The sequence below is a fragment of the Plecotus auritus genome (assembly GCF_963455305.1).
Source record: "Plecotus auritus genome assembly, chromosome: 12".
Lineage (NCBI taxonomy): Eukaryota > Metazoa > Chordata > Mammalia > Chiroptera > Vespertilionidae > Plecotus > Plecotus auritus.
Window position 1 is genome coordinate 9,103,259 of NC_137778.1, and position 24,642 is coordinate 9,127,900.

At 53.9% G+C, this 24,642-nt stretch overlaps 1 protein-coding gene across 1 annotated transcript; it reads right to left on the minus strand.

The window, feature by feature from the left end:
- Positions 1 to 7,483: 7,483 nt before the first annotated feature.
- KLHDC8A (kelch domain containing 8A) lies at positions 7,484 to 14,797 on the minus strand. Its single transcript, XM_080648802.1, has 6 exons — positions 14,536 to 14,797; positions 13,544 to 14,139; positions 10,658 to 10,822; positions 10,212 to 10,427; positions 9,568 to 9,669; positions 7,484 to 8,517 (listed from the first exon to the last, which is right to left on the minus strand). The coding sequence occupies exons 2-6, from the start codon at positions 13,917 to 13,919 to the stop codon at positions 8,324 to 8,326; spliced, it is 1,053 nt and encodes a 350-aa protein (XP_080504928.1). The 5' UTR covers positions 13,920 to 14,139; positions 14,536 to 14,797; the 3' UTR covers positions 7,484 to 8,323.
- Positions 14,798 to 24,642: the final 9,845 nt, after the last annotated feature.

Here is a 24,642-nt window from a genome sequence, read left to right on the forward strand (position 1 = left end):
TCCCTGTTGCCTCTTCCCCACCCCCACTTCAGCTTCCTTTGACCAGAATGTGAATCTCCATTTAGGGGCAAACTGTGGTTGACCAGACACCTCAGAGAAAAGCGATCTCCCCTGTTCCCGCCAAGCGGCAGCCTGACAGCTCCTGTGGGGCTGCAGGACAGAGCTTTAGTGACACGTGCATCTGGCTGATGTCTGTCCACAGCAAACAGGCAAGGGAGGCAGACAAACAGACATGCGACTCGGAAATGATCTTAACTGCTGAAACTCAACTCTCAAATTCCTTAGAGGGAGACCTGAATGCCTGATAGGGAATCTAATTACGTCAGGTGACTCAGCTGCCAGCAGATCCTGGGGAATTCCTGGGCCATGTGCTCCGAAATGCGGGAATCTGGGCTGAGCTATTTCCAGCCTGCCTGTCCCACTGTCCAGTCCTAGGAGGAGGAAGCCTACCGCCCCCACCCCCATGCTGACATTTAATCACTGATCGAAGTCAGAAGGGCTCAGTCTAGTGAGAAATAAACAAGCAAATCTTATCTGGGGATAACCATTCATTGGGCCTACTAGGTGCCACACGGGGAAAACTATTAGGACCAAGTGTGTGTCCCAGTCCTTACACATGTGGCAATTTGTGTGTCTGTGTGGATCTGGACTCGTGAAGGGAGTGTTAAAATTCAGTTCAGGGTAAGGACTGCAGTGATATGTGGAGTGCAGGGTGCTTGCAGGAGGGCAGGTGAGGGACACCAAGGTCGGGCTTTGGGGGTGAGGTGGGAGTGGGGAGTAAGACAGGTCGCATGAAAAAGAAATTCTCTGGAGTCTTGAGGGGTGCCTAAGAACTAGCTCCCCGCTCTCAGGAAGTTACCGTTTAATAAGGGAAATAAGATAAACACACAATTTACTGTATAATTCAAGACAGAAAGTGGGAAGACTCTCAAGAAAGGTACAAAGTGCCATGTGGGGCTTAAAGGATGGGTCTTTAAGGGGTTTGAGGGAGGGCCTCACAGGAAGCAGATTGGGCGTTGGAGGGGTGCCCTCTTGGAGGGAAGGTGGGATTCGGTAAACTGAGGAAAAGCCTTCAGGGCTGGGGTGGAGTGGGGTGTGAGGTGTGGGAGCGTGGGGCGGAGATGCTGAGAGTGGTGGGGATAGGAAAGACAGTAGAGAAGGGCCAGCTGAGTGCTCTCTGTATCTGATGAGCTAACGCCTCCCTTGGAATTTGCCTTCGTCTAGATGTCCGAGCCCCTCTCCCCTTTTCTCTGGAAAATGGGCTGCTGCAGGCTGGGGGCTCAGCTTACCATCAACTTTCACCTTGAGACCTCAACTATTTAATTCCCTTTTCCCAGAACTCTGAGGGTGAGTGCCAGCCCTCAGTCACCCCGGGTAGTGAACTGTACCACCTTTAAGGTGCTGCCCTTCCCTTCTCAGGGCCTGGCGGAACTGCCTAGATAGGAACCTGCCGGTTAGAAGAGGTGGGCGCCAAAGGAGAGGGTTGTAGATCTTGGAACTATTTGGGCAAATTGGGATTGCTGACTCAATGCTGCCCTCTTCTGCCCAAAGTAAGTCTAGCAAATTTTATGGGATGTCCAAAGCCTGTAGCACAACTTGGGGTCCCTTAGGCAATTTGTTCCTTCAAGGATTCAATCATTGGTTCATTCATTCATTCAGGAAGTATGTACTGAGCAACTACAATAACAGTTATAATAATAAATCTAACATTTACTGAGCCAGCCCTGGTTCTGAGTGAGCATTTTGGATCCAGTGTCATGCCCTACACCACCCTCCCCTAGCTGGGAGTAACGGAGCGGAGCGGGAGGCAAACCCTGCCAGTCCAATGTCACAGCTTGTTCCTAAGGATTGCATTGCTTTGTAATGCCCAACTGGGCTGGAGAAACACAAGATGGAACTAGTGAGCTGCTTACAATCTAAATCCTAGCAAGGCTTACCAGGAATTTAGGGGGATTTTGTGCTGCAAATACCAAAAACCGTCCCCAAGCTCCTGATTGCAATGGGAACTTCATGTTATTCACTGTCCAGGCCCAGGAGGGATGTGACCCACGAAGAAGCTAGCTCTTCTCCCCAAGCCAGAGAGTTCCCTGTCTCCCCCACTGAAGCGGCAGGAAGAACACACACAGATGGACGGAAGTCAGGAGTCCTGGGTTCCAGCTCCTTTTTTTATTAACCACCAACCCACACTGTAGTCATGGCCAAGGACTTTCACTCTTGGGGGCAGTTTCCTCATCTATAAAAAGGTATGTGGCCCTAGCCGGTTTTGCTCAGTGGGTAGAGCGTCAGCCTGCGGACTCAAGGGTCCCAGGTTCGTTTCTGGCCAAGGGCACATGTCCAGGTTGCAGGCTCGATTCCCCGGTGGGGGGCGTGCAGGAGGCAGTCAATCAATTATTCTCTCTCATCATTGATGTTCCTATTTCTCTCTCCCTCTCCCTTCCCCTCTGAAATCAATAAAAATAATTTTTTTTAAAAAAAGGCATTTGGATAAATCAACTGCGTGTTCCATTTCCACTCAGCTGTAACTTCTCTGCAATGTCTAAGTAGGAACACATTAGACATCTCAGTCACTCAGCTCTTTTGTTCACCTGGTAACTGATCCCTTCACTAGTAGATTCAGGAGCCATTCCCTCTCCCACCCCCAGACTTGCATGATGGGGGTGCTCTGCTCTGCCACTGATTGGCTATGACTGTCTTCCCTCGGCAACTCTGTAGATGAGAATGATTCTCGCAATACAGCTAATCCACGGTGTGCTAACCACTGTATGAATGAGTTCAATCCTCACCGCAACTGTAAGAAGTGGGTGATTATCTTCATTCCACAGATGAGAGAACTGAGACCCCGAGAAACTAGGTAACTGCCTCTGGGGATCACGAAGCTGGCAAGTAGTGGAGCCAGATCGAAGCCCTGGCCACCTGGCCCCAGAAACAGTGCTCTCAGCCATCATGCTTTGGCTTAGAGTCTTCTTGATTTGCTCAAGTCTCAAGTAGGCCATGCTTCTTTTTAAAATATTTTTATTGATTTCAGAGAGGAAGGGAGAGGGAGAGAGAGAGATATAGAAACATCAGCGATGAGAGAGGATCATTGATCGGCTGCCTCCTGCAGCCCCCTACTGGGGATAGAGCCCGCCACCCAGGCATGTGCCCTTGACTGGAATCGAACCTGGGACCCTTCAGTTCATAGGCCAATGCTCTATCCAGTGAGCCAAACCGGCTCGGGCTAGACCACGCTTTTTGATGTCCCAGTTTACTCACCCTGCAATGTGGCTCATGACCGCCTTGTGGGCTTGCTGTGGGATGTCAGGAGATGTGAAGCCTGCCCCCATCGTGTCAGATTGATGGTTTCCTATAGTCTGCTTGGGGTCTCCTCAGGGCTCTTGTCCCCCCAAGTCTCCTCCCCCAATCCTGGCAGAGATCCAGTGTGTGTGTGTTGTGGGGAGGGCGGCTATGACGGCAAGGGGCTTATCAGACTCCCTAAGCTACAGCTGCTATGACTGGGACAGAGGACAGTTACGATAAGCTCAGAGCTAGGAAGTGACCGTGAAAACTGGCCACGGCTGGAGTTGTGTGTGTGGGAGGAGGGAGCAGCCTGACGTGGCGGAGGAGAGAAAAGGCCTTTGAACTACTCTCAGAGCTGTTTTTGACATGCCAGACAAGGGGATTCTGAGAGATGGGAGGTGGGGCGGGTGGATATTTGTGTAGATTTAGTCTAGGGCTTCGGGTCAGTGGTTTTGAAAGGATCTCCTCATCTCATTGTTAATGGCAAAACCAAAAGGTCTTTGTCTTGTTCTGGCCCTCACTCCTGTGTCCAGTCCTGGTCTCTGAGGTGTGTACCTCGTGCTGTGGGGAGGGAAGGGGGAACCTATGCTCACGGCTGGGGTAAAGGTTTCATGGCTCATCCACCGGGCACCAGGAGTCACCACGTGCTTTCCACTTACTAACGCTGCTGTACGATTGCTGGAAGTCATCTGGGATCCTTGATGGACTGAGATGGGGTGTAAATAAATATAAATAAAGACAACCCTTCATCTTTACGGGGGTCAACACTTTCACATCCACTATTTTATTGATCCTCCACTAACCCTGTGAAGCGGGGGCCTTGGGTTAGATGCTGGGATACAGGATCTGTTGATATGGATGAGGCAGGGGGTACATGAGTCTCAGAGTAGAAGTCAGAGGGTGGGGTTCTACATCCAGTCTGTCCCTTGCTGGCCACTTGATGGGGGCAGATGTCTCAGTCTCCCTGGTCCTTAGGTCCTCAATGATCAAAGGGGACCCTGCACAGGGGGCTCTCTGTAAATTGTTAAAGGCTCCCAGCAGCCCGGGGGTTATGGCGGTGGGTACTGGGCTCAGGGCTCAGGACTTCATACTCCCTTGAAGGGGCTGAGTGTCTTCTTCCTCCGGGTTCTGCTTCCACAGCTGCCAGCGAGGACAGGGCAGGGCAGGGCATGGGCTGTGTGCCCAGGAGGGAGCGAGGGAGGTCTGCCCAGTGCTGCTGCCCTGCCCTGGGCCTGGCTCCCACTGGCAATCTCCCTTGGCCTCCCAAGCTGGTCCTGGCCTGGAAATCCCAAGCAAAGCACATTCTTCAGCCAGGTCACCAGCTCCTGGCCGTGTTAAGGGAAAGTGGGAGGCAGCATTTCTCTTGGCCCTGAGTGACACTGGCACAGATGGGTGCTGGGGCTGTAGCCTGGATCAATAGGCTGGCTGTCTCCCCCCCAACCCCCGCCCCACAGTATATAAAAAGCCCCATCTTTCCCCCCCAACCCCCCCCCACAGTATATAAAAAGCCCCATCTTTCCCCCCCAACCCCCTCCCACAGTATATAAAAAGCCCTATCTTTCCCCCCACCCCCCACAGTATATAAAAAGCCCCATCTTGACTTATGGCACTCCTGTCAGAGCCCACAGCAAAGAGAGGGTAGCCCATCCCTAGGCAGGAGGTTTAAAATACTGCTAATTCCTGGATCCGATCCTGTGCCAGCCACGGGCTATAGATGGTCCGGGAGGTTCCGCCCAATGTCCCATGTGGATGAAGTCTAGACTCCTTAAGGCCCATGTTGATGTGCCCGCCTGCAATGACAACCCCATCTCCTTAGACTCTCCAGGTGGTGCTGCCCGCCCCCCCACCACACCCGGTAAATCAAACCCTTTTCCCAGTGGGCTTGTGAACCCCTTTACCCCTCCCTCAACAACAAAAATAACAATGGAGCTCCCCACCCAATGTAAGTGAATTGTTTTATGTGAAGTAGGGGGCTCATAACCTCATAGTGAGGCCTTCTTTTGCCCAGTTGACAAATAAGGAAACTGAGGCTCCCAAGATCAATGAGCACAAGACGATCATGATTCAACCCCTCTCTCTTGCGACTCTCCTCCCGGCCTGGCTGGTCTCCCTCTTCTATCAGAGTGCAGCTTGAGATTTGTTTCCTGGAACCCTGCCCTGACATCCACAGCTTGGCTGGGCTCTCTGTAGCCACCATGGGCGAGTCGCTTCTGGGCTGTGCTAGCAAAGGCTGACAGCGATCGCGTCTCATTAAATAGTAACTGCAGATTTAGTCCCATCTGCCTCTCCAGGCTGCAACTCCTGGGCGGCAGGAAGCTGGCATCGGGTACTGAGCCAGGCACAGGATAGGCGCCCAGGGTTAAACAAAGCACGGGAATAGCCAGTGGAAGGAGAGAGCGAGAAGGGAACTGTCCTTGGAGATTAGTGTAGGACTGTGCTATGCTCTATGTTCACGTTACCCCTTCCCAATCTTTCCTTGTCAATCCTCATACTAATTCCTTGGGAGGTTTGACATTTGGGACCTAAAGCGAGGCTAGTGCAGTTGATTTTCTTGATTTTCCCAGGTGCTATTTCATTGGAGGCAATGCAGTGTGGTCCTAAGTTTTAGAATCAGACCTCGTTCGGTCCCTTACCAGCTTGTGACCTTGGACAAGGTACATAACCTCTTTGAGCCTTAGTTTTCTAATCCACAGGATGGGACAGTCCTACTTGCCTCACAGAGGGGATCTGAGGAGGAAGCAGGGCTCTACCACCTTGTGCGATGGCATCATAGTGGCTTTGTTTTACAGATTGGGGCGTGAAGGCAAGAAAGGGATGGGAACTTCCCAGAGTAGATGGTGACAGGAAAGCCTGTTGGAGGTGGGGCAGAGGAGTCAGGCCTGGAGCCATACCATCCAACCCTAGATCCTGAGCTGCCTCCATGGCACCGTGCGGTATGGCCATGCAGTTTGCCAATGCACGTTTTCTACTTCCCTGGCACCCCCAGTCTTCCCAGAATGGACCTCCACGAGGTGAGTCCTCAGAAGATACCAGCTTTGGCCCTGGGTGGCCCTCACAGTGGCTAATCCCCCATTCTCATGATGGGAAGAACCTTTTAGGGTTGCCTGTATCCCTAAGGTTTCGACCATCTTAACACAATTCAGTCCCATCCACGGATCTGGTACCATTTTGTGCACATGGAAAGCCCCATACACCCCACCCACACACGTGCTAGGCTTGGCTTCCTCTAGGAAAGAGTGTGGGAACCCCTTTCTTGGGGAGGGTGGTGAGGACAGTGCAGAAATGGAAGTGGCCTGGGGAGACCAAACCAGGGCTTCCCTTAATGAGCTGTTCCACCCTCAGTATCTGCAGCTCCTTAGCCCCGTGTTCTAACAGTTATTCCAGGGGGCTGAGCTGAAAGAGGGGTGTCCAGAATCAATAGAAAAGGCCTCTCTGCCGTCGGCTCACCAGGGGGCACCCTTGGCTACAGGATGCCTCTAGCTGGGTGGGAAGGCAAGGCAGGGCCAGCAGGTGGCAGTACCCTCCTAGGGACCATGTAAGGACAAAGGCCAGGTGCCAGAGGAGAAAAGGCCCAGCTCTGAAAGTCCCAGGTTCCACTTATGCAGCTTAGGAGTCACCGCCTCTGGGAGGCGACTCCCAGAGTCCCTGCCCCAGATCCAGGCCGGGGGGGGGGGGGGGGGCCTTCTCCCCCTGTTCCTGCCTCACGAGAAGCCACGGAACATCAGCGTGGTGTTCTCTGGCTCCCCCGCAGCCGCGCAGGAGCAGTCTTTTTTCATGTCTGTATCCCTGGTGCTAGCACAGCTTTTAAAAATCACTGGGAATCAGAAAGAGGTGCTCTGCAAGCTGAAAGGAGGCATGTTCTTCAGGTTCTGGGGCCAGGCAGAAACGAGCTGAAGCTGAATGAGTGGAAGCTGGATGTGAGGAGTAACCTGAAGCAGTCGGTTACTGAAGGCAACCTTTTCTCAACACATCCGTGGAGCCTCCATTCTTTCGAAAAGGAAGCGAGGCTGTTTTACTAGAGGTGAGGTGCCTGGTTGGGGGAGTGCTGGCTTGAAAGCGGAACCTCTTCAGAGGGAACAGCCAGGAATAGATGGTCCCTTGGGACCCTCTTTAGCCTGAGAATGTCAGAGGGAGTGTTTCATGGGGTCCCCCTCTAACCATCAAGACACCAGTCTACCCCACCCCTGTACCAAGATGCCAGGGAAGATAGGAATATAGATTTTTAATCATTGTGCTGCTGCAGATAACCGGAGTGCAATTAATCCATCCTTTGTGGATTCGGATGCCACAGTGTAAATGAGGTTTCACACAGAAACACTCTGGGGCTATTGGTGACAGAAGGGCCAGGCCTCTGGTCGGCGGAAGGGGTGGCAGAAGGAGAAACAGTGAGGAGAGGAGTGGGGAGCAGAGCCTGGGTGGAGTTGGCTCCTTCCCCAGCATCACATTCCCATCGAGGACCCTGGAGAGGCCTGGATCCTTCCTGGCCAAGGCTGCCAACAGGGATCAGTCCATGACTTCACTTCCAAAGCTGCCTCTGAGGCCAATTCTTGCTGCGGAGACAAGGTCCAGGGCAGGCTCACTGTTGACCACCAAATGGGGAAGGGATGTAGGCCAAGGGAGAGAAGAGGCATTTGGGAACCCCCAACCCTTCTCCATTTTCCATCCTAAGAGACCCTCAAACTCGTTGAGAACTGGGGAAGGACAACGGCAGCAGCTCATCCTCTGGAGATGGGGAGAGGTGGGACTCAGAGAGGGGCAGGTAGCGGAGACTCCTGTGCATTTCTCTGCCTGAGCAGTAAGTGGGGACTCTCCTCCAAGGTCCGCTGAGCTCCAACCAGGGGCTGGAGGTCATTAGGACTTCCTACAGTTTCCTAGGAGTTGGTAGGACGAGGAGGTAGAGAGGTCATTTAAGCCCCAGAGCCTGGCCCCACTGGCTGCTGATAGGAGCTGGCCTCTGGGAAGTAGCCCAAACTGCTTTGACAAGACCACGCCTCTTGTCAAGAGTCAGGTGATCCGGTCCAGGGCAAAGGCGCCGGGCCCAGGACAGCTAGGAGTCAGAGACACACAGGGCTTCTACCGCGTCACTCAGACCCTGGTTGACGCCCCCCACAGCCAGGAGGCAGTTCTTGACGACAATGCTGGAGCAGGCACAGCGGGGCGTGGGCATGGCTGGGAGCACCTCCCACTTGCTCTTCCCTGGGTGGAACGCCTCTGCCGTCTCCAGGACAGTGGGTTGGTTCCCTGAAAGGGAACCGGAACGTACAAAGGAGTCCAGCCACCCATCCATGCCTTGCAGTCACCCCACCTCCCTCGCTCCCACTAGTAGAAGCCAAGCAACCTCAACTTCCTTGGCTGCCCCTCCCTACCACTCTGCCCTCCCTGCTTCCCATCTTTTCATGAGTAAGCTTTCTTTCCCCGATCTCCTGCTTTTACCAGAAGTTTCTAGACACTGTTACCCCCCTGCCTTGTACGAAAAGCAGCCCACGTGGTCTAGGTCACACTGTGCTCCTTTTACGAAGTAGTGAAATGGAGTCTGTCCACGCTGAGTGAACGCTGGATGCCTGGAAGGACGCTGCCCATATATCTCTCCCCTGTTGCTGCTGGGGTTCTGCCTCTGGGCGGGAGGGTAATACAGCAAGTCCTGAATTCATCACACTAACATGTGTGATCTAATTGCTTCCTGTTCCATGATAGAGCTGGGAATCCAGGGAGAAGATGTGGTCAGAGAGGACCAAGGCCAATCCCCGCCACACTTCTGCCTCTGTCACTCCCAGGGGTCTGTGCTGAGCACCCGAGTTACATGGTCATCAGTATGCTGCCTGTGCTCTCTGGGCCTCAGTGTCCCTTGAGTAAGTGGACAGAAAGACTACATCGGGGCCCACGTGTGGACACGTGAAGTCCAGGCTAGGAGAAAGGGAGTGTTGTGAATTCTTTGGAATAAAGCAGAGGCAGGCCCTCTCCTGTTTGGCTCAGTGGATAGAGCGTCGGCCCGCGGACTGAAGGGTCCTGGGTTCGATTCCGGTTAAGGGCATGTACCTTGGTTGCAGGCTTGATTCCCCAGTGGGGGTTGTGCAGGAGGCAGCTGATCGATGATTCTCTCTCTCGATATTTCTAACTCTCTATTCCTATCCCTTCCTCTCTATAAAAAAATCAATAAAATATATTTAAAAAAAAAAAAAAAAGCAGAGGCGGGCAGAGTGCAAGGAGCCAGCTCCTTCTCCTGCTCATGCAGAGTGCCAACGATCCACCCAGCACCAGAACCCCAGTACCAGCCTGAAGCCCCATCCTTACCAAGTCCTCCGGCCACTATGACCCGCCCACTCAGAGAGCCAGCCACAAAGTCTGCTCGGCGCTTCTTGAGGAAGAAGGAGCGTTCCATCTTCAGCCATCCCCCTGCAGACCATGGGACAATACAGAGAGAATTAGATGCGACCCCAGCACCCCTAATACACACTGAGTCCCAAACAGCTCTCCACTCCACTTACACAATGCCTCCTGCTGTTTGAATGAACACTCTCTGTGGCTAACACCCTCTCGCAAGTCTGCTGCAGTCCTAGGAACTATGATCCCCTACAACAAACTACTTGCTCTACCTCTGATCTCACAGGCTCTAAGCTGGGAAAAAAGCTAAGGAGAGGCAGTGAGCATAGGGGTCAGGATCCTTCGGATTCTCTATGATGATTCACGTGGCCCTGCCTGGATGTTGTAAGAAGAGACAATGGGTGGCAAAGGCTTTGATAAAAACAAAACCAACCCACCAAAGGGCGCTCAGTACAGATGAAAGAATTTGGTCTAAAAGAATCCCTGAATGGAGAGGGGTGTTTAGACGTCTGAAAGGCTCACCCAGCTGGGCAAGTGGCCCTGGGAGTGCGGATGGGAGAGAGGTACGGTGGGGGGGGAGGGGGTCAGCCAGAGACAGATGGCACCCAGCTCACCCTGTTCCATGTCAAACATGTCCATAGTCCGGAGGAACTTGGGTTGCCGGTAGAGCCGGCCCTGCCGCAGGCCTCCCAGGCTGTACAAGCGGTCGTCCAAGGTCACGAAGCTGGAGAAGGCCCGTTTACAGGGAATGTTGGGGAACTTGGTCCAGGAGCGAGTCTCAATGTCAAAGACCTCGAAGGCGTTGACTGCATACTTGGACTGTCGTCCTCCTGGAGACCAGAGCAGGGTGGGGATGGGCGGAGGAGTAAGCCCCTGAGGACTGGCCTGGGCTTCCCTTTCTGACTGTTACCTAGTCATAGAGGAGCTCCCTGAGGGACGGGGCAGCATGCTTTCCCCCTAGTGCCAAGGAGATGCTCAACACACAAGGAGATGCTTCCCGGGGGAACTGACCGGAAGGAGGGAAGGAACGCCTGATGTGGGACAGACAACCCGTCCTTACCCAGCACATAGATCTTGGAACCTCTAAGGAAGGAGGTGGCCGCGTATCGCGGAGTGGGCATGGGTGCTAGTGACACCCACATGTCCTTGAGCATGTCATAGTGTTGAAGGTGGTTGTGCGGACGAAGGTCCAGGCCCATCCCGCCTGCCGCGTATACTCGGTAATCTAAGGAGAAAGGCCACATGCAACCCCTGGCTCAGCTCACAGACACCATGAGACAGTCCCACCTGTGCTCATCACCTATCATAACCAGGTTCTGGTAACTCCCTGAACCCCAGCAATCAAGCCAGGCCCCGGCTCCCACCCACTGCTCTGGCCGAATGAGACACACACACACAGGAGGGTTGAGGCAACATTGAAAAGACCCTGCTGTAGTTGAGCCTGGGTCTCCTGGAAGCCATGTCAGGCCTGCATGCCTTAGCTACCTTGTGTCCAGCTGTTAGCTAAGCCTGAAACACCAGGCCTCATGTAGGGCAGATTGCGGTGGAGTCTAGACCTGGACAATCCTCTGCAGGTCTGGTCCCCTCCATTCTCCTTCCTGGGAAGTCAGAGGGACTGGGAAGAGGAGTGACGTGGCTCTGATACCACCCCAGAAGTGGCCTGGCCCAGGTACTCTGAGACTGGAACTCTCTACAACTAGCAGGAGCCTTTGGAAATGAGGTCAGCCCTGCTGTCATTGGCCTTGTGGGACACTGGACTGCTGCTGGTTCTTCCATTTTCTGCCACCCCCATGGGGTCTGCAGAGCCACTGCACTCCCCGCTCCCCTCCCCTCCCCACTATCTTCCTTCACAAACTGGGAAGCCTGTGGGCTCCAGGAGGCACTGCACTGAGCTAGGGGTGTATGAGGGCGAGGCTCGGAGGAGAGAAAACTAGCCCCTTCGAGAAGCTGCCGGGCAGTGAGCTGGACGCTCTGGGAGAGCAGCTCTCCCTCATGCTCTACTGCTCTGGGCTGCAGGTGTCTTTTCAAGGCGCTTCTCTGCCATTGTACCTGAGAGGATGGGCAAGGCATCCATGTGTCCCTGGGCCTCGCCCCAGTACCTCCTGCAGCCTGTCAGAGGGACAGCCCCCCACAGGGCTATTTCCCTGGAGCCCACTCCCACCTCTCAGGAGCCAGTCCTCCCCACATACATCTGGCTCTCAGAGGCCTTTGTTCTTCAAGAGTATTTCAGGGATGAGTACTATTTCCTTCTACTTTCTCATCCTACTGGGGGGAAAAAACCAACCAAACCAAACCAAAACCCCAACCCTAGCCTGAGGCGAGGAGATGGAGCCTGCTAATGAATTTACCTTCTATAAGCTCCACCGCTCCCAGCCCTGTGCCGCCTGGAACACACCTGCAGCTGGGAATCCTCCAGTCCCCTCCACTCATTCCTTCAGACTCACCTGGGGTCCCTGAACACCCAGGATGGGCTGAGAGCACCTGCTCAGTGCTTCCATGACACTTGCATCAGTCTAGGCACCACACGCTCCTGAAATAATCTTCGTCTATTTCTTCCAATAGATTGTAGGTCCTTGAGAATTCGTTAATCTGTGACCCCAGCATCAGGTACAATGCCTGGCATGCAGGCATATAAATGCTTTTTAATTAACTGATGAACCCGTTCGGTGCCACAGTTAAGAGCATAGACTCCATCATCATTTACTGTGCAACTTTGGCAAGTTTTTTAACCTCTCTGGGCCTCCCATTGCTTCTCTCTAAAATGAGGATAAAAATAGCACTCACCTCATCAAACAGGTTGTGAGGATCAAAGATGCTAATACATATAAAACACCTATGGTAAGGGTTCGATAAGTGTTAGTTCTTAATCTTTTAGCACCATTTATTGAGTCGTGGGGATAAGCATGGGCCTCCATGCCTTCCATCTTCTTACTGGGAGTCTGTGGAGGGTCCACTGACCATTGTGCCCTGAAGGATTCTGGGCTAGAGTTTCTCTCTGGTCACCTTCATTGGTCAGACCTGGGTTCCTGAAGGCAGAGACCAGACCTGCATCTTTCTCTCCTCCCTGGGACCTAGACCTGTGGCAGGGACAGAGCAGGTGCCCGGGGGATACTGGTGCCTACTCTACCGTAGACCCAGCAGGCAGCTGGATGCTTTTGCCAGAGCGGGAGGGAAGGTTGCATCCCATTAAGTCTGTCTGGATTTGGACTATCCTCATTCCTATTGGGCCACTTCCCACAAAACCCTTTATGTTTTAACAAAAGGGACTTTTGGAGCTCCCTCTATGTTCTGGGCTGTTCCAAGCCAGAAGCGAAGGGAAGTAGAGGCTTGGAGAAAATGAAATGAGAATCATAAAACCACGTGGTCAGCACACCATGCCCTGAGACCTCAAGGTGGGTAAGATGCTGCAGGAGTACAACCCTTTTCCGTATCTCAGAGATTAGGAGACAGAGGGAGAGCCTGAGGGTGGGGAGAGGGCCCTGGAATCAGACCCCAAAGCCCCCTCAGAGGAGCCTGGTGTTGGGGCAATGATGGTGTGAACACCCCCAGGGCCTCAAATATGTGTCTGGAGGTGGTGGCAGGTGCAAGGCAGTTTCAGGGGATGGTGTTGTGGATGGTCGGCTGGATCATGCTGCTGAGAGAAGGGGTGTGCAGAGCCATTGCACTCCCCCCTCCCCTCCCCTCCCCTCCCCTCCGGCCCAGCCTGCCAGTTTGTTGGGAGGAGCCAGGTGGAGTGGAGATGTGGCATCATGTGGGATTACCAGACCCTTCACTGACTGAGTCTGTTTTACCATCTGTAAAATACGGCTGGCCACTGGGTCTCCAGTTTTAGTGTCTACTGTAAGGATCAAATGGGATCGGGAATGTGATTGCGCTGCCCCCATCCCTTTCCCTGTGGTCTCCCCATCCCTTCTCGCCGCCCACCCTCAGCCCTTGCCCCACTTGCCTTTGGCCGTGACAGAAATGCCCATGGCGGCCTCGCGCAGCACGCTCCTCTTCTTCCACTTGCCCTCGTCGATGTGGTACATCTCCACCACCTTCAGGGGCAGCTGGTTGGTGCCCACCCCCCCAATCACCATGATCCTCTTCCCCAGGGCGGTGACGGCCATCCCAGCCCGGGCTGTGGGCAGGGGGGGCAGGGCCGTCCACTGGTCGGCCTCCGGGGAGTAGACCTCAAAGCAGTCCCTGGGGACGCCGTTGTCGTCACAGCCCCCGATGGCATAGACCTGCCCCCCAGTCTCCAGCAGGGAGCAGTAGACGCGGCGGCTGGGCAGTGGCGCCAGGCGCTTCCACTGGAAGTCCTTGACGTTGGGCACCTCCATGGCAGCCTCTCCCGCCGCACCCCCAGCCGCGGAACGCCAGGGTCCGGACGAAGGTGCGAATCCGGGAGGGGGGGCGAAGGCGCCGGCTACTCCGCGTCCCCTCTGCCCGCCTCCATCCACTCCCTTGCGCCGGTTCCCGCCCGACCCCGCCAGGGCCCCGACGCCGGCGAGCGCTTCACCGTCCCTCAACGCTCAGCATCCCGTGCGTCCACGCTGGGCCCTGGGGGAGGAACGCGGCGAGTCAGGGGCTGTCGTGCCACGGGCCCTCGCCTTCCGTTGCCGGCGGCGGCGGGGCCGCGGAGCGGGCTCCCAGCCATTCACCAACTTTAAAGGGAGGTCGCCGCGGCCCAGAGCGCCACCCCGTGGCGGCATCACGCCCTGTAACTCTTTGTCCTCCACCCCTCCGTGCGGGCTGATTGGAAACCTGCGGGGTCGCAAGGGCGCAGGGGCGCGGAGAGCGCGGAGGACGCGGGGCGTGCGGGTGGGGCGGGGCTTTCTCGGGTTCGGGGTGCCTGGCTGCCTCCCCGTAAGCAAAGAGTTAACACCTTTCGGTATTCACGCCTCCACCTCTACCCTTCTCCTCCTCCCCGCAGTCTGCCGCCCCCGCACCACTTACCCAGCCTGGCGGAGCCGCGTGGCGCTAGGCGCAAACAGCGCATCACCGAGAGCGGAGAGTCCCCGCCCGGCGGCGCTGGGAGCCAGGGACAGGCGCTCTGTCCTTCCCGAGTTCGCACTCCGCTGTCAGGCAGGCAGAGGAAGAGAATAAATGGACAGCAGGAAGGAGAAAGGCTGCTGCGGGGGAGGAGGCCGGCCCGCCGGCTCCACGCACTCCCACCCGCAGCCGCCGCCACACCTGTGCAGGAACCCGCGTGCGCCCCGCGGTGGAGCAGCTGTGACCTCTTTACATAAGCCCTGGCAGCGCCTGGCCGCGGGGGAGGGAAGGGGCCCGGCGGAGACGCTGGTCTGGTCTACAGGATCAGGAATAGCGGGACACTAGACCCAAGTACCCAGATGACGGGGCCCAGACTCCCTCCAGTGTGGGGGTGGGCGGTTTGTATGTGTTTGTTTTGGATGAGGAGGCGGAGAGTCCAATTACCCAGTTTATCTACAGTACACAGACCCAATTCGCGACAGGCTGGCTCCATAGTCAGCTTTGCTTTGGGGGAGCTATTATCAAGTGGTTTAACCTAATAGAAACAAGTGATGTGGGTGTGACCTACGCAGAGCTGACACAGGTGCATCCAAGTAACGTATCCACTATGCAAAACTTACACATCACCTCTCCCCACCCCCACCCCCACCTCTGCCCCCTGCAAATCGAGATACCCCCGGAGGAACTGACAAATGCATGGATATTAGGACACAACTAGAGACACCACCGTAGATACATTCATAGGCTATCTTTCCCCACCCCCGCGGGAAGGGGAAACCCGGTTATCCAATCTTGGCCCTCAGCACCAACCCACAGGGCTTGCCAAATATTCCTTTGAAACCACTCTCTAATAGCTTTTTCAGGGCAGTTGTTCCCAGCAACAAAACTGCCCGTGACAACAGCGGCTACCTGTCTGATGGACTGCAGGGACTATGGGGTGCTCGTCCTACTTGAATACAGCCAAGTCTTGAAACACTCAGGCTTGGGAGTCTGACAGACCTGGGTTTGAATTCTGGCTCTGAAATTATTTAATCACTCTGAGCCTCCGTTTCCTTCTATTCTTTTAACTAGCCTTTTTATTTTGAGATAAATTGTAGATTCACATGCAGTTGTAAGAAATCACACCCTTTACTCAGTTTCCCTCAATGGTAACATCTTGCAAAACGTATAGTGCAACATCACAACCAGGATTTGGAAATTGATCAGTGAAGATACAGGACATTTCCATCACCCCAGGGATGCTGCATGTTGCCTTCTTAGAGCCACACCTACTTCTCTCCCATCCCCTGGCCACCACTAATCTGTTCCCCATAATTTTGTCATTTCAAAAATGTTACATAAAAAGAATTGTACAGTATGTAACCTTTTTGGATTGTCTTTTCCTCCTCCAGCAGAATTCTGTGGGGATTCATTCAAGTTGTTGCCTGTTCCAATAGTTCATTCCTTTTTATTTCTGAGTAGCATTCCACAGTATGGATACATCCTTGTAGGTTTTTGTGAAGATTAAATGAGATAATATTGGTAAAGTGTTCAGTTCATTCAGCTTCTGAGACAAAGCAAGGACCTGGTACATTGTATTAATATCATTATTACTACAACTACACTCAACAAAACCAATAAAAAGGAAACCTGAGAACAAGCCCAAACATTCCGCCCCTTATAGGTCACACTCCCAATAGGCCCACCTTAATATCTTGAGTCCTTGGCTTAGAAATTCCACTGTGTTTTAGTCTGAATTCTCTGTACTTACAGAGTAAGCATCTCTAGAACCTCCACATGGGAAAGTTGTGTTCTGTTTTCTTTATTCATTAAGAAATCATAAATTAGCCTTAGCTGGTTTGGCTCAGTGGATAGAGAGTAGGCCTGTGGACTAAAGGGTCCCAGGTTCCATTCTCCTCAAGGGCACATGCCCGGGTTGTGGGCTCGATCCCCAGTAGGGGGCATGCAGGAGGCTGCCAAACAATGATTCTCACCATTGATGTTTCTATCTCTCTCTCCCTCTACCTTCCTCTCTGAAATCAATAAAAATATTTTTTAAAAAACTCATAAATTACAAAAAAATATGTTCTGAATTAATGAAGTTTCCTAGGAAACACCTAACATTTCTCTTTTTCCTAGGGATCACCATTTGCCCAGAGGAACAGAGAACAAAACCTCAGCCCTCAGCTTGAACTGTGTTCACAAAATCAGGAAGATTGAAAGTCATAGGCCTTCCTCAAAGACGCTTGTTTCGATCCTTCTTCAGCCTCTTTTGCCCACTGAGCCTCCTACCAGAGCAGCGAGGCAAGGCTTCCTGTGCCCTCCCCGGCGGGGCAGCTACATGGAGTGCCATACTGCGTTATGTGTGCACAGCTCATTGCGTTAAACTAAGCCCTTGCACATCCATTTTCTCATCATCTTAAAACAACCCTGGGAAAGGTTGCCAGGGCCGGTATCTGTATCCACTTTTTACAGACAAGGAACGTGAGACTCATTGAAAGGACATAACTGACTTATGACCATGTGAGCTGTTCAGGGTGCATCTAGTTTGTGATGTTTGTATCCAGTGGCCTTTCACTTTATCACAATTAAATCCCAAATGAAAGAATTGTACACAATTAAGGACATCACGCTTTCTCTCTCTCTTTTTAAATACATTTTATTGATTTTTTTACAGAGAGGAAGGGAGAGGAATAGAGAGTTAGAAACATCGATGAGAGAGAAACATCAATCAGCTGCCTCCTGCACACCTCCCACTGGGGATGTGCCCGCAACCAAGGTACATACCCTTGACTGGAATCGAACCCGGGACCCTTCAGTCCGCAGGCCGACACTCTATCCACTGAGCCAAACCGGTTAGGGCGACACCACGCTTTCTCACTCTCACCTGGCTTTTTGTCCAATTACAGTGAAGGAAGGAGCCCAGACCCCAAAGTGTTCCCATCCATGTACTGTTATTGCTGGGCAGCCCGGACAGGAAGGACTGGAATAGGCCCCAGAATGGGCCCCTTTCAAACCCAATGCTTATGTCCCACAGCACCACCCTCTATGAGGACCATGGGTTTAGGGACTCAGATCCTTGAGAAATACTAAGAACAGGACCCCCTCCAGGCCGTGGTATCATTGCTTGTTCTGGAAGTCCTGGCTTCTCTCCATCTCCCCCACTCCTTCCCCCATGGCTCTTCCTCCTGCCAGGTGCCAGGTGACGTCCTTTAGGTCTTTCAGTCTTTATGTTGAGTGCACTTTGAGGAAGCTTGTAACCTAGCAACCGTCACTTAAGATTCCCTGCATCACCTGGTCTCCATGCCTCGGCTGCTTGCAACAAGCTGGGGCTTTAAGTAGTGCCAAGCAGAGGCGGGGATCCCGTGACCCACCACCCCATTCTAGGGTGTAACCGCTTTTCCTGTGTGGAGTTTCCTCCTCATGTTAAACCCACATCCTTCTGCTCTGAGGCCTTGCGTTGCATTGGGCCTGCGTTTCGCTTTTCTCTTAAAGAGTGTTTGACTTTTTGCCTTGGTTACACTGGGAGGGGAGGGAAGGGGGGAAGGAGTGTTTGTGAGACTCTAAAGATAAAGCCTTTGGTACCTTAGAGTCTTTATTGTTGTGATGCTAATGCATCAATCAAATTTGCCGAGTGTGGCTCAGGAATCAACCAATGAATGCATAAATGAGTGGAACAACAAATTTATTTTTCTCTCCATTCCTCTCTCACTAAAAAATCAATTTTAAAAAATCTCATTGAGGGGTGCTCAGCCCCAGAAAAAGTCACATCTGGGTTGTTTTTTAAAAATACATATTTTTTTATTGATTTCAGAGAGGAAGGGGGAAGGGGAGGGAGTGATAGAAACATCAGTGATGAGCGAGAATCATTGATCGGCTGCCTCCTGCACTCCCCCTACTGGGGATGGAGCCTGCAACCTGAGCATGTGCCTGAATTGAACTGTGATCCCCTAGCAGTAGTCAGCAAACTGCGGTTCGCGAGCCACATGCAGCTCGCAAGCCATGGTTTGCCGCTCTGTTGACTAATGAGTTTGCCGACCAGTGACCTAGACTCTCGATTCCAATAATTATAGGCTGTTGTTGTTCCTTGTGATTAAGCCCTAGGACTTGGTTCATAGGTCGATGCACAACCATCCAGCCACACCAGCCGGCCACATCTGGGGTTTAATCAGGTCTAACTTACATGCAATAAAATGCATACTTTGGCTCATTGAGTATTACATTCAGCAGGGGCCTGACTTCCCTGAACTCTGGTAGGTTTGGGGGAAGCTGAGGGGAGGGGGGGCAGTTTCTTCCCTGCAAACCAGGCGGATTCCCATGGCAAACCCTGGCTGGAGTCACTCACTATGTGCGGGGCTTGAAGGAACTGGTGAAGCCCCCAGTGTAGGGCACACTGGGGATGGGGTGGGGAAAGAGGAGTCATTTAGCTCCTGCACGGCTCCTTCTGCCTCCTCAGAAATACTGACCTACCATCCTGTCAGTGGACACCACCAGAACGCCCCCGGGGGGTACCATTCTGCCTGGCAGAACCCGCCTGGAGCTCCCAACGCTGGGGTCCCCTCCTCTCCGTCATTCCCTCTCTGCAGTGCCCCATGGATCATGGGGGAGTGGGAAGCGTGTGGACTCCGGAATCAGAGAGACTGGGCTTGACTCCTGGCTCGGCCACCCCCTAGCTGTGTGGCTGTGAATAAGTCAATATCCTCTGCATCTCAGCTCCTCGTCTGTGGACAAGGAAGAAGGAAACCTACTTCCTGGAGTTGCGGGAGGAACAAGAGGCCGGGCACAGTTCCTGGGCAGGCACTAGGTACTCTATCCAGGTCTTCTTTCCTTCGGACTGCTGACTGTGTGAATTCAGGCCCGTGTGCCCGAACAGCAGGTGCCAATGTCACAAGGCAGGCACCCCACCAGGGCCCACTCCCTCCCTGTGGCAGGCATTTCTGGAGCCTCTGAGTTGGACAGACTATTTTTTCCTCCTAGAGAAAAAGATCTTTTCCTCTGCAGCTTGACGACATTCTCATCTGGAGAGCGGCTGACGCCCTTCCTTTATTATCGCCTCCTACTCCCCACCAGAAGCTCAGCTGGGTTCCGGGGGTGGAAAGTGAGATGACTCACCCAGTGGGACTCAGGCTGCTCCGGACCAAAGGGAGAGGAAATTCCCCCCAACCTGGGAGAGTCCCTTCGGGCCTGCTCCCGCCCTGTCCCCACCTCAGCCCAGAAGAGGGATTTAGGGATCCAGGAGACTTGATTGGCGATGGCGTGACGCAGGTGCCAGCAGTCAGAACCATAATCTGCAATTGTTCACATGACACTGGGGTGAGCTACTCACGTGGGGTCCTTCGAAATGGCCTCAGACATTGGGGCTTCCCCTGCGGACCACACAGCCTGGAGGAGAGTTGAGTTGGCCAGGTGTCTTCAGCTACCCTCCTGCTCCCTCCTCCTCGGCCTAGCTTTATGCCGGGAGAGACTTAATGGGTATCAGAAGAGGAAGGCATCTGTCCACTTGTGAGCAGCTTCCTGCCCACTTTGGTAGAATCGGGAAGTGGATCTCGGGTATGGGATGGTGGGGTGGAGGGAAAGGCCATCTTGGTTTTCAGATTCAGGAGTTGCATGATTTGGGAAGAAAGAGTTCAGAGGGTGGTTTGGTGTTTCTGAGGAGGGGGAAGGAGCTGCCACCGGATGTAAACAACCCCTGTGCTCTTGAGCGTAGGAGATGGTCATGCCCGCAGGAAGGGACGCGTTCTCTAAATGACCTTGGCTAGGACTTCCCTGTGTTTATTGAGGAAGCTGCAAAAGGAAATGGGACTTACAATAAAGCCTGAGGATCTGGGTTATACACAAGGAAGAATTTCCTGCCCGGAGCATCAGGAAATCCAAACACCAGCAGGAGGTGAGGTGAGAGGCCGTGGGGCCATCTCCCCTGGGAGAGCCTGGGACTAGGAAAGGCACAGGACAGAGTCAGGAGACCTCTGTTCCAGCCCACGCTTCGTCTACCTGGCCTCTGCACCTCTGGGAGAGTCGCATCCATTCTTACGTCTGCAACATTAGAAGGGAAAAAGATGAAGAAGACAGCAGGCTGTGGTCTCTCCCAGCTGGAGTATTCTCCCTCCTAGGGGCATACAGGGCAGGAAGCGCTGAAGAAAGAATCATTTAGCCATCGGAACAAAGCAGCAGATTCCAGAATGGGCGTCCTCACATTTTTCCGGGTGGTACAAACGCACAGAGGTCTGACCCCACCTGCTCGTGTAGGCACTGCCGGTACCCCAAGGTCCAGTGACCAGAGGCAGTTTCCGGGGGCCTTCCCTGCCCGAGCAGCTGCCACTATCTTCATTCCCCCCCAGTCAGCCAGGACGGGGCCCTATGACAGCTGCAGGTGTTGCCACTGGGCTGGCACGGTGCAGACCTTGGGCACCCACCTGGAAACCTCATCACACTTTCCATGGGGTCCCGACACCTCTGGGTGCGTGTTGCCTTCCCACAGGACCGGAGGCAGAGGACTCCAGGGCTCAAGGTGTCCCAATTCTGGCCCTTCCTCCAAAAGCAAAAATGTGTCCATGTGTCCCAGGTCACCAGGCTGGGGCGATGCTCCACCCCCTCTAATGGAGGGGATAGCAAAGCCTCGGGGGAGGGGGGCCCGGCAGCTCTGCAGAGAGCAGAGGCCACAGGCCAGGGAAGGCAGCAGCTGAGCAGGCAAACATGGCTTTTTAAGTGCCCATTAGTAAGTTAATATCGCCGCTTCCCGAGTCAGCAGCATCCTCCATTCTTCTTAATTAAAAAGAGCTCACGTCCTGGCAGAGCTGAGAGAGGCCCTGAATGATTTACACACTGGCCCGCTGCTGCAGCTGGGAAATCGGCACCGAAGATTGATTGGCAGATGGGCCAGCCTGCCCGTCATGGATGGCGTGTGCCTGAGCTGGGGGGTGGGGGAGATAAAGGGGGGCCGGCTCTCCTGACGGCAGACTCAGAATGGGGGGAGCCCTGGAGGGAGGCACTGACCCACAGAGCTCCTCAGGCCCAGTGGTAAGGCCTCCCTTCCACCAAAGCCTGAACAAGAGGCTCCCTGCTTACCTCCTGCTGGGGTCCCTCATCCCAGCAACACTGACTCATCTGGGGGGGCCAGAAGCTCCGGCTGTGAGGCTGTCTCATCCCGCCCTGGAGAGAAAGGGGCCCCTCCCCACAGACTCCCCTCATTTCCCGGTGGATGTTGCTCACCCGATAAATAACACTTACTGGGCTTCTGTTTGATCACTCGCTCACTGTAGGGGGGTGTCTCATGGCCTATCTCCTTCCTGGCCTCCCTGCTGGCCTACAGTCTTGTCTGAACCTGATGTCGATGGGCTCCCTTTTACAGGGCGGGGAAGGGGGTTGGGGGCTCACAAGGGTGTGTGATGACCCTCAGCCCAGGCCTGTATGGAACAGGAAGTGGGGGCAGCCGCCTTCAGAAGTCCCAGCCCTCCTCCGCCTCTCCCTTCCCCCCAGGCCAGGGCAGTGTCTCAGGGAGCAGCCTGTGCCCCTGCTCACCCCCGTCCTCCACAGGTGCCAGAGAGGCAGGCCAGCTGACCCTCCAGCCTGAAAGAGGCGCCTGTCCACTGTGGGCAGGACCTCGACAGGAGTGGCTTTCACTGGCACTGTCTCTCCTCCCCTTGTCCCCTTCTCCTCTGGTGCTTCACATCACTCACACATGCATGAGCACACACAGACACACACATACACACAGACACATGCATGAGCACTCACAGACATACACATACGTGCACGCACACATGCCCTCCTTCCCAGAGGTTCTGTAGAAGGGACCAGACAGAGGCATATAGAAGGGAGGGGTGGGGACTGCAGAGCAGCAGCACCCAGTGCCCTGCTTTATCCCTCCCCCCCCCCACCCCCGCCGGGAGGTAGTGATCTGCCTCAGCAGCAAGGTTGCCATCCAGTATGGTGACCTGTGTTCTCTGTGCTAGAGACAGAGGAGGGGGAGGTATGATGGGCTGGCTGCAAGTGGGCTGTGTGTCTGTTAAGAATAGATGTGCCCGACTGGCGTGGCTCTGTGGTTGAGCATCGACCTATGAACCAGGAGGTCATGGTTTGATTCCCGGTCAGGGCACATACCTGGGTTGTGGGCTCGATCCCCAGTGTGGGGCATGCAGGAGGCAGCCGATTAATGATTCTCTCTCATCATTGATGCTTCTATCCCTCTCCCTTACCCTCAGAAATCAATTAAAAATATATATATTTTTAAAAAGAATAGATGTAAGAGAGCCCAGGGAAGGGGAGAACAGGCCAAGCCTTTGGTGAATCCGAGGGCCTGTGTCCTCATGAGCAGGCTCCCAGCGTGGCAGGTCTGCACTGGGAGGGGATCTGTACCTCAGGCAGGTGGGCACTCAGAGGGGACCTGCACCTCAGGCAGGTGTGCACCGGGAGGGGATCTGTGCCTCAGGCAGGTGTGCACCAGGAGGGGATCTGTACCTCAGGCAGGTGGGTACAGGGAGGGGATCTGTACCTCAGGCAGGTGGGTACAGGGAGGGGATCTGTACCTCAGGCAGGTGTGCACCAGGAGGGGATCTGTACCTCAGGCAGGTGTGCACCGGGAGGGGACCTGTACCACAGGCAGGTGGGCAAAGGGAGGGGACCTGCACCTCAGGCAGGAGGGCACAGGGAAGGGGACCTGTACCTCAGGCATGTGCACACCAGGAGGGGATCTGTACCACAGGCAGGTGGGCACAGGGAGGGGACCTACACTGCCTTCCCAACTGAGAGAGCAGCAGGGCACTCTCCCCTAGACTGTCACCAGGAGAATGTGGCTGCCTGCTTAGTGCCCACAAGCCATCATTCCTTCCCCGGGCATCACCAGGCAGGAAGTAGAATGACACCTCTATTCATGTCCTGATCTAGTGGCTGGCACCCCAGCAGGGACCACCACCAGGGATCCTGTGTGTCCTTTTGTCCTCGGCAGTCCTGGCCCCAAAAGTGCTGTTTGCTTCTTGGATGACACCCCTCCCCTGAGGTCCCAGGAGTTATGTTCTGAGAGGTTCCTTGGTACAGACACCCCCAAATCAGAGGTGCAAGCCTCTGGTAATAGCCTGGGTCAGGGGTTTGCAAAGGGTGACATGGGGCCAAGTCCAGCCTGTGATGCTTTTGTACAGCCTGTGATCTAAGAACAGTTTTTACATTTTTAAATGGTTGAGGGGGGGGAGGGGAAATCCAAAGAAAAATATTGTATGATGTGTGAAAATGACGTAAATTTCACATTTCAGTGTCTATAAATAAAGTCATATTGAAACACGGCCATGCTCATTCATTCATGTCTGTGGTTGCTTTCCCATTACAGTGGTGGAGTGGAGTAGCTGCAATAGAGTGTATGGCCCTCAAAGCGTAAAATATTTACTATCTGGCCCTTTGCAGAGAATGCTCGCCTTCCCCATCGTAGGCTTTTTTAAGGGAAAGAAGGGCCACTGTTTTCTCAACAACCTGCTTCTCACTTTCAGCAACAGCTTGGGACAATGGAAGGAGAGTACCATTTGTTGGGCACCTATTGTTTTCTCTGTTTATCACCTAATCGTTACAGCAATCTTGACAGGAACAAGCATTAACAGCTGTTTATCCTATGAAGACAGAGACTCAGAGGAATTAGAAAACTCACCAAACTCTCACAGCTCATCAAGAGGATCCTGAATTCAAACCCAGGCCTGCCTGATGCCAAAGCCCACATCCTCTCCTCCCCAGGCCACCAGGCTTCTAAGATGAGCTCCGGCAGCCCAGCCCAGTGAGGACCCACCCAAACGGCCATGCGTTTGGGCGTCCCCGTGAATGACAGGAACTGGGCTCCCTCAGCCTCAGAGCCTGGGCTTTGGGTGAGGGGAATGTGGGCCACAGGCAGGAGTCACCAACACGACATCAGTGACAGCTCTGACAACGGCACATCAACACCACTTCCCCCCTCCAGCCTGCTTCCTCAGGGCTTGCTATCTCTTTTCATCACTTATTAGCTTTCCTTCGGGAAGATTCAATTTGCATTTAAATAGGATATCTCTTCAATGGCTCCGATATAATGATATAACGTTAAGGCACTAATTACAAATGCATTCCTGTTTAAATATTAAG